This window comes from Blennius ocellaris, assembly GCF_963422515.1.
Source record: "Blennius ocellaris genome assembly, chromosome: 13".
Taxonomy (NCBI): Eukaryota; Metazoa; Chordata; class Actinopteri; order Blenniiformes; family Blenniidae; genus Blennius; species Blennius ocellaris.
In genome coordinates this window covers 19,775,850-19,788,365 of record NC_137662.1, presented here as the reverse complement: position 1 = coordinate 19,788,365, position 12,516 = coordinate 19,775,850, and the positions used below count along the sequence as shown (strand labels likewise).

At 43.8% G+C, this 12,516-nt stretch overlaps 1 protein-coding gene across 2 annotated transcripts; it reads left to right on the top strand.

The window, feature by feature from the left end:
- Positions 1–3,264: 3,264 nt before the first annotated feature.
- On the top strand, positions 3,265–12,297 carry LOC308138802 (Krueppel-like factor 5). 2 transcript variants are annotated; one of them, XM_080508058.1, is made up of 4 exons: positions 3,265–3,602; positions 4,704–5,895; positions 7,190–7,249; positions 9,924–12,297. In XM_080508058.1, exons 1-4 carry the CDS (start codon positions 3,444–3,446, stop codon positions 10,100–10,102), a joined length of 1,590 nt encoding a protein of 529 aa, XP_080364184.1. In that variant the 5' UTR covers positions 3,265–3,443; the 3' UTR covers positions 10,103–12,297. The 2 variants fall into 2 exon arrangements, with proteins under 2 accessions (XP_080364184.1, XP_080364185.1); XM_080508059.1 differs by lacking the exon at positions 3,265–3,602 and adding an exon at positions 4,519–4,594.
- Positions 12,298–12,516: the final 219 nt, after the last annotated feature.

Sequence of the window (12,516 nt, the reverse complement as noted above, 5' to 3'; positions counted from 1 at the left end):
GTACACATTCCTAGCTAACTGACTGCCCAAGAATTCCTCTTTCTTGGCAGTGGTCTCTTTTATTAGGTCTGTCTATCATTATTTCCTCATCTTTTCCAGGTTTGCAGATACTGGTTGCTGCCGACAAACAACACCGCAGGGTCCTCGGCCTTTGATTTACACGGGCCAAGGCTCCTTTGGCTTTAAATATAGACATAGGAGGCATACCTTTATCATTTCAGGCCACGTTCTTATTGGTGTCAAATTAAACTCGGTCAGTGGATTGCTGCGTAGCTCGTTTGGTCTTTTACAGCCGTTTGTTTAAGTTTCTAAATCTGTTTTTGAACTACAAAATGTATACAAGTCAACATACTCCAAGCTTTTCTTTAAATCTAATGACAATTTCCGTGACAGTGTGAAAAATACGAGACTTCCTGCACATGTAAATGGGACTGAGGTGGTTTTGTCAGCTTTTATAATGTGTAGAAAGGCCACTGCTACTTCTCCAGCCACTCCTACCTAATTAGACAGGATGTTCTATCAACAGATCAATAAATCCTGAAATGCTACGCCTGCTGGGGGAACCAGGTTTGATTCAACTTGTGTAAAATCTAACCAGAGGCGTGGTACAGCTGCAATAACTTGATGTATCTACCCTTGTAAAAAAAAAAAAAAAAGATATCCGCCGTATTGACACTTCTATTGTATGTTAACAGTACATTTCATAACGTTTTGTTCTCTGGTCACTGCTGAAGGTGAAAACAACAATCACCTTTCTGTGATTCTGAAGGAAAAAGTCATCTGGTGTGGAGTTTAAGATTACGTTTTTTTAAAAGCAAGAACCTGCTTGAAAAACCCACCGGTATGGTTTTACATGTGAGCATTAGGGAGCTAAATCAAATAAAAGATATATTCCATGGGTAGGGTTTTTTTTTTTTTTTAAGCTTAACTCATCTTATTAAATTTGAAATCTGAGTTTTTCAGATTGTGCTGCTCTGCTGGTCCGATGAGGGAATAGGAATATGGCCGATTTGGCCACAAATTCTTGACAATACAGAGTTCAGACCAGGAGTCAAAGACAGTTGCACTTATTCCTCACATATATCGGCATCTAACAACCAAACATGTATCTGTCCTGTCGAGATGGTCTGTTCCCCTCATGTTTTTTTTTTAGAGAAAAACTGAATTGAACAGAAAGAAAATTGATTAAAATTAAAAACTGCCTCTGGAGCTGAACGAAAACCCACAATAATCAAATAATATTGTGACACACCCCCACTACTCATATTAGTGGTCAGATTCCTCGAGAAACTAGTTCAGGAGGAGTTGAATTCATCTCCAGTTCTAGTCTCTGTGTGCGACCAAAAACAAAGTTGAATCATGGAAATCAGTTGTCTTAGCAATGAGCCCAATTCGAATTGATTTAGTTGTAGATGTTGCAGCAGCTTCACGTCGCCCCGCGCTTGATTCTGTTGCCCCTCTGAAGGTAAAAGCAATGACTCAGAAGAGGTGAGCTCCATGGTATAACAAACAATTGTGAACATTAAAGAGGTCATTATGAAAACTAGTGAGGAAATGGCATCTAACTCAATTTAGAAGTGTGCTGTAATGCTTGGAAAGATTGTTTGAAAATGATCTTTGCAAAATCTCCAACTGCTCACGATTCCTCCTTAATAAAAGAAAAGAACACAACCCTAGTTTTTGGGTTAGGCTAAAACAGTCTAAAGATCCGTCTCACCATTGTCTTAATGAATAAATCTTGCAGTTAGGGCTCATCCAGGGCTCTATTCCTTAATATCAGCCGGACCAGCAGAAAACTGCCAACAACACAGAGATTTCTCTGGTAAAGGGAGTTTTTCTGTTCCACGGTCACCTATATACTTGCGCTTGTAGAATAGTTTGTTTTTCCTACATAAACGTGTCTCTTTGAGATGATACTGCTGACCCCTACACTACGGTACCGGGCCAGGTCAGCTGATTGTAATGTCTAAATAACGAGCCATACTTATGTCCATATATAATCCCACATGAATTATAACACATTTTGCTGAAACTGTTTAGCCACTTCAACTTGAAGTGTAGCTACAATCACCTTGAAGTACACCTTTAATGCATCCATATCCACTCCAGATTTAAAATCTCCTTATTCTATATAATCTCTTTAGAACTTTATAATAATTGATCTCTGTTACCAAGATACATAAATAAATGGTTCTGGTTTATTAAATTTGCAGTTTGGGTTCAGGTTGTAGTCATTTTATTCAAAGTATGAAAATGTGCCTTTTTTTCTGATTATGTTGGAATAAATGCACAGAAGTGAAATTTATGAATATTTCGCCAAGACCTAATTAAGATACGATGTACAGTCAATTTACTTTGCACCACTACCAAAAGTATATGTACACGTATTTGTGGGGTGACTTTGTGGAAGCACTGGGTGAAGAAATTAAACAGCATAAACATTAAGCACTTTAAATTCATCTTTTTTATAGTATGATCTTTATGTAACCTTTTAAAGTACAGTAAGGGTGATATTGAGGGCATTGATAGGGTGGTGGTGGTGATGGTGGTTTTTAAGGATGGATTGTTTTATCAATTAAGATAAGGGTAGGGCTGGATAAGCAAGTTGCTTCTCCCTTCTCCCTTTTTATTATAATTATTGACATTGTTATTATTGTTTCATTGACTTTTATTTGTAAAAAAAAAAAAAGTGTTCGAAATAAAGATATCGATCTAAACAAGGAAGATAATTGTGAAATATCAAGACAAACGTAATGCTTTTCGACCAAGGGAAAAGATATGCCTTTATATACTGTTTTCCGGTGCATTCAGTCGTTAATTTTTGTATACAACTGAATCATAACGACAACAAACTGTCCTGGAAACAAGAGTTCGACAAACCAATGAAAGAAATTGGTTTTGCGGAGGATTTCTTTTTCCGCTGCAAGTGGTCTTGAAGCATCACTTTAAAAGCAACCGAGTGGAAAATAAAAAATAATGACTAAAAGTGTTGTTAAAAAAAAAAAAGAAAGAAAAAGAAAAAAGGCTGGTGAACGGGTTTCGCTGCTGCCCGGGATGGAAGCGGTCCGGCCGGTCGTGCGCACTTTACAAGGCGGTGGTTAATGTGTTGCGATGGAGCGAAGGGCGGTGGCCGCCGAGTGAGGGATCAAAGCGCTGCGCTCCGGTGGGCGGTGTATTTACTCTGGGGCGCTACACTCCGCCCTGCCGCGGCCGGTAGAAAACTGTCTGCGGGCCGGAGGGATGAAACAAGTGGAAGGAGATGAAGCCGACAGGCACAGTGTGATCGCTCCACCACCACCACCACAACCACCACCACCATTACCCGGCTGCTGCCGCTGCTGCTGCTGCGGCTCTTCTCTCACGGTCCGCCGCGTGTTTGCGTAAAAAGACGCGGCGAAGCCAGACGCGGGTTGGTTTTCTGCGGCGCTGCGTCGGGAGGCTTCATGGCCGCGACACTGGCGATGAGCGGCGGCGTGCAGCAGCAGGAGGACCCCTTCTACACGCTGCAGAAGGCTGGATTCCCCCTGGAGGACTCCTCGCTGTTCGGCTTGGACTGCAAGATCCCGGACTCGGACAAGGCTGGACAGCACGACTACACGCAGGTAAATGCAGAAAGCGGCACTTTTATTTATTTATTTATACATGTATTTATTTATTTATTTTATACGCGTTAAGTGATGTGTTTCATTGAATGGGGCGTGGCAGATCGGATGTAAAAACCCCGGGTTTGTTGTCTTGATTGTTTTTTTCTTTCCCCCCCCCTCCGCTAATCCCTGGGATTTGACTTTTTGTTGATTATGATAAATGGCTTTTGATTTGCATGATTTCCCTTTTTTTTTTTTTTTTTTTTGCGGTGATTTTTGCGGAGCGGAGCCGCTCTCCTTCCTCTCCGCTTGCATTCACCGCATGTTTATGTGTGCCAGGCAGCCAGTTGGTCGCCAGTTGTCGGGCTCTCCTCTCACCATCATACCATGCTGACAACAACTGACTTCGGACAGAAAAGGTCCCGGCAACTCTGTCCTGCCCCCCCTCCTCCTCCTCCTCCTCCTTCTCAGATCAGAAACTTGTGCAACACCAGAGAGAAGGCTGTAGAACAGCTGGTAGGATCAGCAGCCTCAAATAGCAGCCCATCCCCAGACTGCAGCAGCAGCAGCAGCAGCAACAGAAGCAGAGGACAGGGAGGCATGGGTGTTTCCCCCATTCTCTTTCATGTCGCTGTTTCATCCTTTGCTGCAGGGCTTCTCTTAACTTTTCAATTCTACACAATCACAGGAGTCGCACCATAAGGCCAGAGTAGAAATGAACAGGTTGCCCACCTGACCCGCGCTCAGGCTGCTCCCCAGTTATCTTTGAAATCACGCATGTAATTCCGGTTCTTTGTGGTGATAAAAAATAAGCTTTTTAAAATGTCTTTATTCCCACCAGAGCATGGCCGGGACCCTTAACTTCCGCTGGCCTCTCCGCTGCTAGGTTTCTGAGTTCACCCTTGCAGGCAAAGAGGGAATGTGGCAACCGCCTATTGATGACTACTTGATAAATGTTTTCGTGATGACTTCCCTATCAAACCTTTGTCCTCTCAAAATAATGCTTCTTGGTAACTAGGGACAAGTCAGAGCTGGATACATTTCACCGAGGTATTTCCTATTTTTAAAAGTGTTTTTTTTTTTTCTCTCCCCCCTCTTCTTTTTCTTTTTAATTTGCAGGCAAAGTGTGAGATGGACAGGTATCTCTCCCCTCAGCCTCTTCCAATCCCGCCTCCCGCAGACAGCCAGCAGAAGCCACACAGAGACGGCACGTCTGCGGTGGATCAGTTCTTCACCGAAGACCAAAGCGGGGCTCCCTACACCCTCAACATGAACCTTTACCTCCCCAACGTCGCCTACCTGAGGATGGGTTTGTCTCCGCAGGTGCGGGCCCCGCAGCATCTCAACCACGCGGGTCTGGCTCAGATTAAAACCGAGTCGGCCTCCTCGTGTTTCTCCCCCTCAAACCTTCAGCCTCACTGCCCCAACACGACGCCCACAAGTAGCTGCTCGGCGTCTGGGCACGGTCCTGGCGCCATTGCCATGGAATCTTCAGCCATAAACATGACGCTAACAGGGCTACCAGACTTCACCAGTGTTTTCCATCAGTCGGGGGGCAACCGGGTCGGCGGCGATTCAGTCCCAGAAGTCTTTGTGAAGCAGGAAATGCCCTCGCAGTACGAGCAGCACGCTCTCCACCAACACAACAACAGTGGATCGCTGTATCAGCTCCTGAACTCCGGCTTGGAGCAACACCATGGCGCCATGGAGCCTCAGCATCAGCATCAGCATCAGCATCATCATCACCATCATCATCATCATCATCAGCAGCAGCAGCAACCACAGCAGATACAACACACTTCCACCACCACAATCCACTCGCCTTTCCACGATTTGCCCGTGGCCTCGTCTGCATCCCAACAAGAGCAAACTGCCAAGTCTGCTTACCGTAGCCTGGGTGGCGGCGTATACACGCACCCTCACTCTCAAGCGCACCCGCATTTCCTCCAGCAGCAGCAGCAGCAGCAGGCACCGTACCTGCCGCCCTCCCCGCCAAACTCGGAGCCCGGCAGCCCCGACAGGCAGAAGGAGCTGCTCCACACCATGTCCCCTCCGCCCTCGTACGCAGCAACCATCGCCTCCAAGCTGGCAGGCAGCACCCCTGGACTCGGCCCTGGCCCGGGACCCGGTGGTTTAGCCATGTCCGTAACCACAGGTTCCTCAACAGTTCCGGGCCAAGCCGCCGTCTTTCCCCAACCTCCGACGACAACCCAGGCCCCGACTCCGGTGCAGAACCCCATGCCGGTTCGCTACAACCGGAGGAACAATCCGGACCTGGAGAAACGGCGAATCCACCACTGTGATTACCCAGGTGAGAAGAATGTGCCTGTGATGATTGTGCTGTCCCTTTTGCATGTGTGTGTGTGTGTGTGTGTGTGTGTGTGTGTGTGTGTGTGTGTGTGTGTGTGTGTGTGTGTGTGTTTTTGTTTCTCCACCACACTGTCGTCAGACGAATGTCTGTCGACTCGCAGAGGTCAGTTGTATAAAAACCAGCTTTTATTTTAAAACCCGCGTGCATTTTTGGGAAATTATATGTTGTGCTTTGAATGGCTCGTCCTGGCCTTTGGGTCACATTACGTAGTCGAGCCACAGCTGCGAACACGCTGTCCTAAGATCACAATATTTTGGCAGTGCAGACGGCCTGTCAGCGCTTGTCAATGAAGAATCTAGTTCAAAAGGCACTTTTTTCGTTTATTATCACACCTCAAATGACTGTAGCGCTGCTAATCATGAGCTGTAGCGTAACGTTGTGGCTTTAGAGTCATCTCTGTAAGCTTGTGGTATGAACCTGTGTGGGTGTGTTAATTAGACAGTCCTTCTTGAGTTTTTTGATCTTCTTCCTCCCTCACACACACACAATTGCGTACAGTCACATTTCAGACCGCTTGCGCCGATTAAAGTATTATTTTTTCCTTCTTTTTTTTTTTTTTTCTGGCACTCAGACTCGCACGCACACGCACACACACTAACTGTGGCTGTACGATGTGCAGCTACTTGTAGGACATGTAATGTCAACTCGCCTGTGGCAGCATGTAAAATGGGCTTAAGCGGAGCCTCCTGTAGCATGTTAGCACACGTCTGCCTCCTTTAAAGTCAGATGAAGCCGATCCATCATATCCACGGATCCACACTTCACCCAAGCTGTATATTCGACACGCTGCTGCAGCTGCTGTCGGTTTGATTTTGGCAATATGTAACATTTGAACTGAATTTTTTTTTTTTTTTTTTTTTTGTCTTTCCAACCTTTGAAAAGTTCATTTCCATATTTTGTATGGCATAAAGTGCAAATATTGATAAAAGCGTGAGCATAGAGTGCCTCCACCTTATTGTCAACCCAACAAAAGTTTCAATCGGCCCTTTGTACAGTGTATTTATTAGCTTGTGGTTAACCACATCAGACTTTGGGAAGAGTGTGTGCATGTGCGTATATGTTCTGAAAAATATGAAACGCGTTAAAAAGAAACAAAAACAAACATTTGCTCTCTTTCAATCGAAGCAGCTTCTGTTCTCCACTAGTTCAGATTTCTCACACACCGCAGGTTGGTGAGTAGATGCATATCTGACTCGTGCTAAATATTAATAAGTCTGTTTGTGTCTGTCGTTAGGCTGCAAGAAGGTCTACACCAAGTCGTCCCATCTGAAAGCCCACCTCAGGACTCACACTGGTAAGAGTTCCCGTATCAATGTGCCTTTTTTCATTAAAAAAAAAAAAAAAGAGAGAGAGAGAGAGGGGGATCAAAAATGACGCTGTCCACAGGACTCGCGTTTCAGTTTCTGCACTGGCACCGTGTTGCTAGGCAGAGTGTTGTGTTCTTGGCATGTGTGTGTAAATGTATCCTACCCCATTCCCATCCTCTGCCCAATATACTATTCCATCAAAACAGGTGGAAGTGACACACTTCTGCCAGGGGATGACTCTCCGACTATGTAGCCAGTGCGCGGTGCCATCTCCCTCAGGATCCCGTTGCCTCCTCAGAAATAGCTGAAATGCTTTGATACACTTATTACAGACTCATTAAGCTTGTTCATTGCTATTAATATCACCAAAAGTGTGTTTTTGTGGTTCCTTTTTGACTCGATTTCTTCTCCTCTTGTGTTCTTTGAGATAAAATGTTAAATATTATGGGTTTTTGTTTTTTTTGTTTTTTTGCACAGGCAAAGTCAACAAACAAGCCCTTAGGTGTTGGGCCTCTCCTTAGTCCAGCTAACAAAACATGGCTTCTGTTGATATCTACACATTCCTCCCTCATGTGGCGTTACACACACACACACACACACACACACACACACACACACACACACACACACACACACACACACACACACACGCATATATGCACAAAACCTACCGTTTCCCAAAAATCTGCTACTCTTATGAATCCAAACGATTCGTTCAGGAAGCTGGCGTGGGCGTGCGTGCCATGCATTTTAGTATGGGGAACATGACACGACAATTAGATCTGGCGTCATTCATGCTGCAGGCTGATTTGAGGTTATTGCCATTATTACAGACCACAAGATGAGAGCACAACATGTAAAAGGTTACAGAGCAACAGCTACACATCCTTTCTTGCTTTAGTTTTTTTTTCTTTTCCCCCCGGCTTCTGCTTCTTACTTTCTCTCCACTTTCATGTTTCGCAATCCTTCTTTCCTCCTTTTTCTGTGCCATCCTTCCACCTTCAACCCTCCTTGGCTGCCCCCCACCCCCCCCTCCTTTTATTTCTATCTTTGTCTGTTCCTCATTCAACTTCTCTTATTCCGCCGCCTGAATGCACACTTACACACTCACACATGAGACACTTCCACACACACACACACACACCTGTCAGTAATCTGTATGAGATGATTCCTAATGCGTTTGGGTCCCAGTGGGAGTTCCCACTCTAATCTCCATCAACATCCATTACCCTGATTGTTTGTGTGTGTGCGTGCGTCTGTGTGTATCACGAGGAACTCAACTGTGTTTTTCTCTCACTGACTTTTCTTTGTTGTTTGTCATTGTGTTGAGTTCCGTGTGTGTGTAAGTCCAGTGACTCCGGTGTGTTTAAAGTGCATATCAGCCTCACTGTGGTTGTTTTAAGAACGCTGCAGAGCTTGCTGTGCTTGTTTAGAGAGTTGGCTCACACAAATGGTCAAAACATATTTTCTTTGGCACCTCCAGCAGGATCCAGTCATGCAGATCGTCGTGTTTGTATTTGTTCAGGTTTAAAAACATCAATCTCTGAGATCCCTGCTACCACTGTGATTTAATGGATGTGCCTGGGATTATGTTTATGGCAAAACCATTTTATCATCAATATTTTTAGGTTACGGCCCATGGGCTGAAAACAGCCGCAGAATACAATGTCAGCATTTTTCAGATTTTTTTTTTTTTTTTTTTCTTCTTCATTCAATCCATTGGGAACGGTTTACCGGGGAGATTTGTGGAGTAATGGATCAGTGTTTCCTGACAGATACAGTGTCGTTGCAATATTACTTGATATTTTCAGGAGGGTTGCAGATCGCTCTAGCCTTGCTTTCCTCATATTTGTAATGTAATTGGATGATAAAATGCATAGGCGTTCGCTCCACATTTCAACCTGATTTCTTTTTGCCCCACCTTACGTTTAAAATGCAAATGAAAGAGTAAGATAAATAATCAAAGACAGGATTACTGATCTGAACCTGAACACAAGGGTCAAGGTCCTTTAAATTTGCAATACAGTGTATTGCTAAATGTTACTGCAAGTGACTTTTTTTCTATATATAACATTTCTGCCACATTAAATTGCAGTCACACCTATTGTATTTTGCATTTTCAGTTTCTTTAGTAAAATTTTGGGTCAGTTTTTTGGGGTCAATTAATTATATTTAATCCAATTTTAGCCTTGATGTGGCTTGCTGCGAGGCCAGGAGACGGAACTGGCCCTGAAGTCAAAAGGTCACACTACGGTACTAGTTTTATGAAGCGCCTCAAGCAGCAGCCGAATGTTCGTGGAATGACTGAGTGACACACAGGAATATTGCATCCATCAAAGGGGACATATACCCAGAAGTGAAGTTAGACGGCATACAGACGAGCCGCCGTGAGAAACTTGTGCAGCCTCGGCATTTGAGCGCCTGATGAATGCCTGTCAGTGACGGCGTTCTGATTGTATACGTTGGCAGACCGAGAGTTTTCGGTGCAGCCTGTTTTCCCTGTTCCTCCACCCAATTGTATGAATCATGTCAGTTTGGGTATTAGCGTTTCTTTTATCATCCACGCACTCGGTTCTTCCCTGGTGAAGACTATGTGATTTCGCAGTTGTCCGGTTAAGCCGCCGGACTCACTCGCGCTCTTTTTTCCCTCTGTGCTCGCAGGTGAGAAGCCGTACAGGTGCACGTGGGACAGTTGCGACTGGCGCTTCGCCAGATCAGACGAGCTGACACGCCACTACCGGAAACACACGGGCGCCAAACCCTTCCAGTGCGCCGTGTGCTCGCGCTCCTTCTCCCGATCCGACCACCTCGCCCTGCACATGAAGAGGCACCAGAACTAGCGACATTTGCACACACACACACACGCACACACTCACACACTCTCACACACACACACACCCACACTTGCAAATGTACTAGCACTGTCTTTGACACACGAAAGCACTCACTCCCATTTCCCCCTCGACGGCAACGTTACGAGCTGCGCGGAGCAGCGTTCACCCACATCCCAGCTCCTCCCGGTGCTGCTGGCGTGTGTTTGAACCGTACGACAGCCTAAGAAAGAAAAATAAATGTGCTGTTCTTAATCCAGAGTGGGACAGTGTGGAGGTTGTAAAGTAGGAAGAAAGCGGCCAGATGGAGTTACTGGTCTGTTAACCTTCAACTTAGTTGTTCGGTCGAATGATAAGGAAAAGAAAATGGTAGCTCCACAATGTGTTTTTCCAGTCCCTTTGACTCTTGTGTGACTGGAAGGAAAGCATTAAAACCACATCTTGTCTTTATTCTAATGTAGATCAGGCTTCCTTTTTGTTTTTAATAACGAAAAAGAAGCTTTTGCAAACTTATTCAAGCCAAATATTTGTTTACTCATTGGTTTGTTAGTTTAATATAACTGGAATATCCAGATTATTATTATAATTTTTTTTTTTTACCAAATCCTTAGGTTTGCACTAGAATTGCTAATCCAAGTCTAAGACTTTTTTTTTTTTCTTTCTTTATCTTTTATTTTGGCCCATGTATCTCACTCACCACTGGAACGATCATCATCACTGCTGGACTGGATGTCTGTGAAGGCCACACAAATCATCACTTTTCAGATATTAAAAATTGAAGGCATTTGCACTCTGGAGAGAGGGAAGATAGAGTAGGGGGGGAAAATGAGATAGGGGAGGTTGGAGAAGGGGGAGATAGAAAGATTTTGACTTGAGGGAGAGATGGAGAGAGTAGCACAGAGGACGACTGAGAAACAAAAGGAGGTGGATGGATGCTAAAGAGCAGCAATTACGTGATGAATTATTCAGGTTGCCTTTGGATGGGTCTCCAGCCAGAGAAATGTAAGCAGAATTTGTAGACAAAAAAACCCAGAACTCATTCAGCAAAAACGGAATCGACTGTATTTGATGCACAAGCTTGAATTAAGCGTCTTTAAAAGACTATTTACTGTACATGTGTCTCGTCAGGCTTTTTACTTCTTTTAACCAAAGTATCATCTCCACGATTGACACCTTATTAAGTGCCTCCTTGTCTGAGTCATGTGTTTTTGTGGTAGCAGAGCTGTGATCAGCATAGACAGTCTTTTTTTTTTTTTTCTTTCTTTTTTTACACATACATGGTGCTGTTTTTATTTCTTAAAAGATCATCATATTTGCAGAATCATCTTTGGAAAAGTGCATTTCTTTAAAAGAAAAGTGGAGTCTTTTTCTCATTGTAAAGCAACAGCTCAAACCACGTCTCGGACATCTCGACGTTGTGTGGATTGCTTTATTTTTTGTATTTTTTTTTTTCTCTGTACACAGCCAACTTGCAGCTCGGCTCAATCAGGCAATCGAATGTGGACTTGTGTTTGTTTAAAGGACAGGTTCACTTCTCTTCATCTGAAGATGTTCGGTTTGTTACGCAAGCCTCTCAGAATGTGGGTTTTCCAACCCAGTGTCAGATGTGATTGCCTCCAGTCCTTAATGATGATTATGAACTTGGAAAAAAAAAAAGACAGGTGTAGAGATGGAGGGATGTTAAAAAAAAAAAAGAAAAAAAAAAGTGTGAACCTTTCCTTGAATATCCATGCAAGGTCTGTTTGATGGTGTGATTCAGCCTGCACCTATAACTGTATTTGTTCCTTCACTGCAGGTAGACTAACGATAATATAGCACTGTATTGTATCATGGTAAATCTGACTATTTATTTGATTGTGTAGAAGTGGGGGTTGTATCAGATCAACCGTCTTTCTCCCCAGCAAAAATGCCTTAATGTAAATATATGCACTGTAAATACCTTTTTGTTTTGTTTTTTTGTTTTCCTCTTTTGTTATTATTTTGTAAAACAACAGGGCAAAAAAAGTAAAAATGCCCCGCATCCAAAAATAATTGAGCCTCTTTTGTTCTCTTGTCAAAGCTATTTTGATGCCATTGTTTTATATATTGTCCTTCCAACAACATCTTTTGTAGATTGTTTTTTTCTCTCTCTCTCTCTCTCCATGGTAAACGTTCCAAAGACAAAAGTTGTTTTTCTTCAACTGAGTGAAGCCGATGCTAATAAAGTCAACTGACACTTTTACAGATGTCCTTTTGTGCTCAAATTAATGGGCAGATTTCTTCTGTTACTTGTTAATTACATGTGGCAGCAGTTTGTAGTTTTATCCAAGCAAACCCACGCTGCGCAGAGAGAAGCTGTGCTGGCCATGGGACATTGAGATCGGCATCGTCAAGGCCCGGATGAAACAAATGACACATAACTGGACTTAAAAGTCCAAAAACTT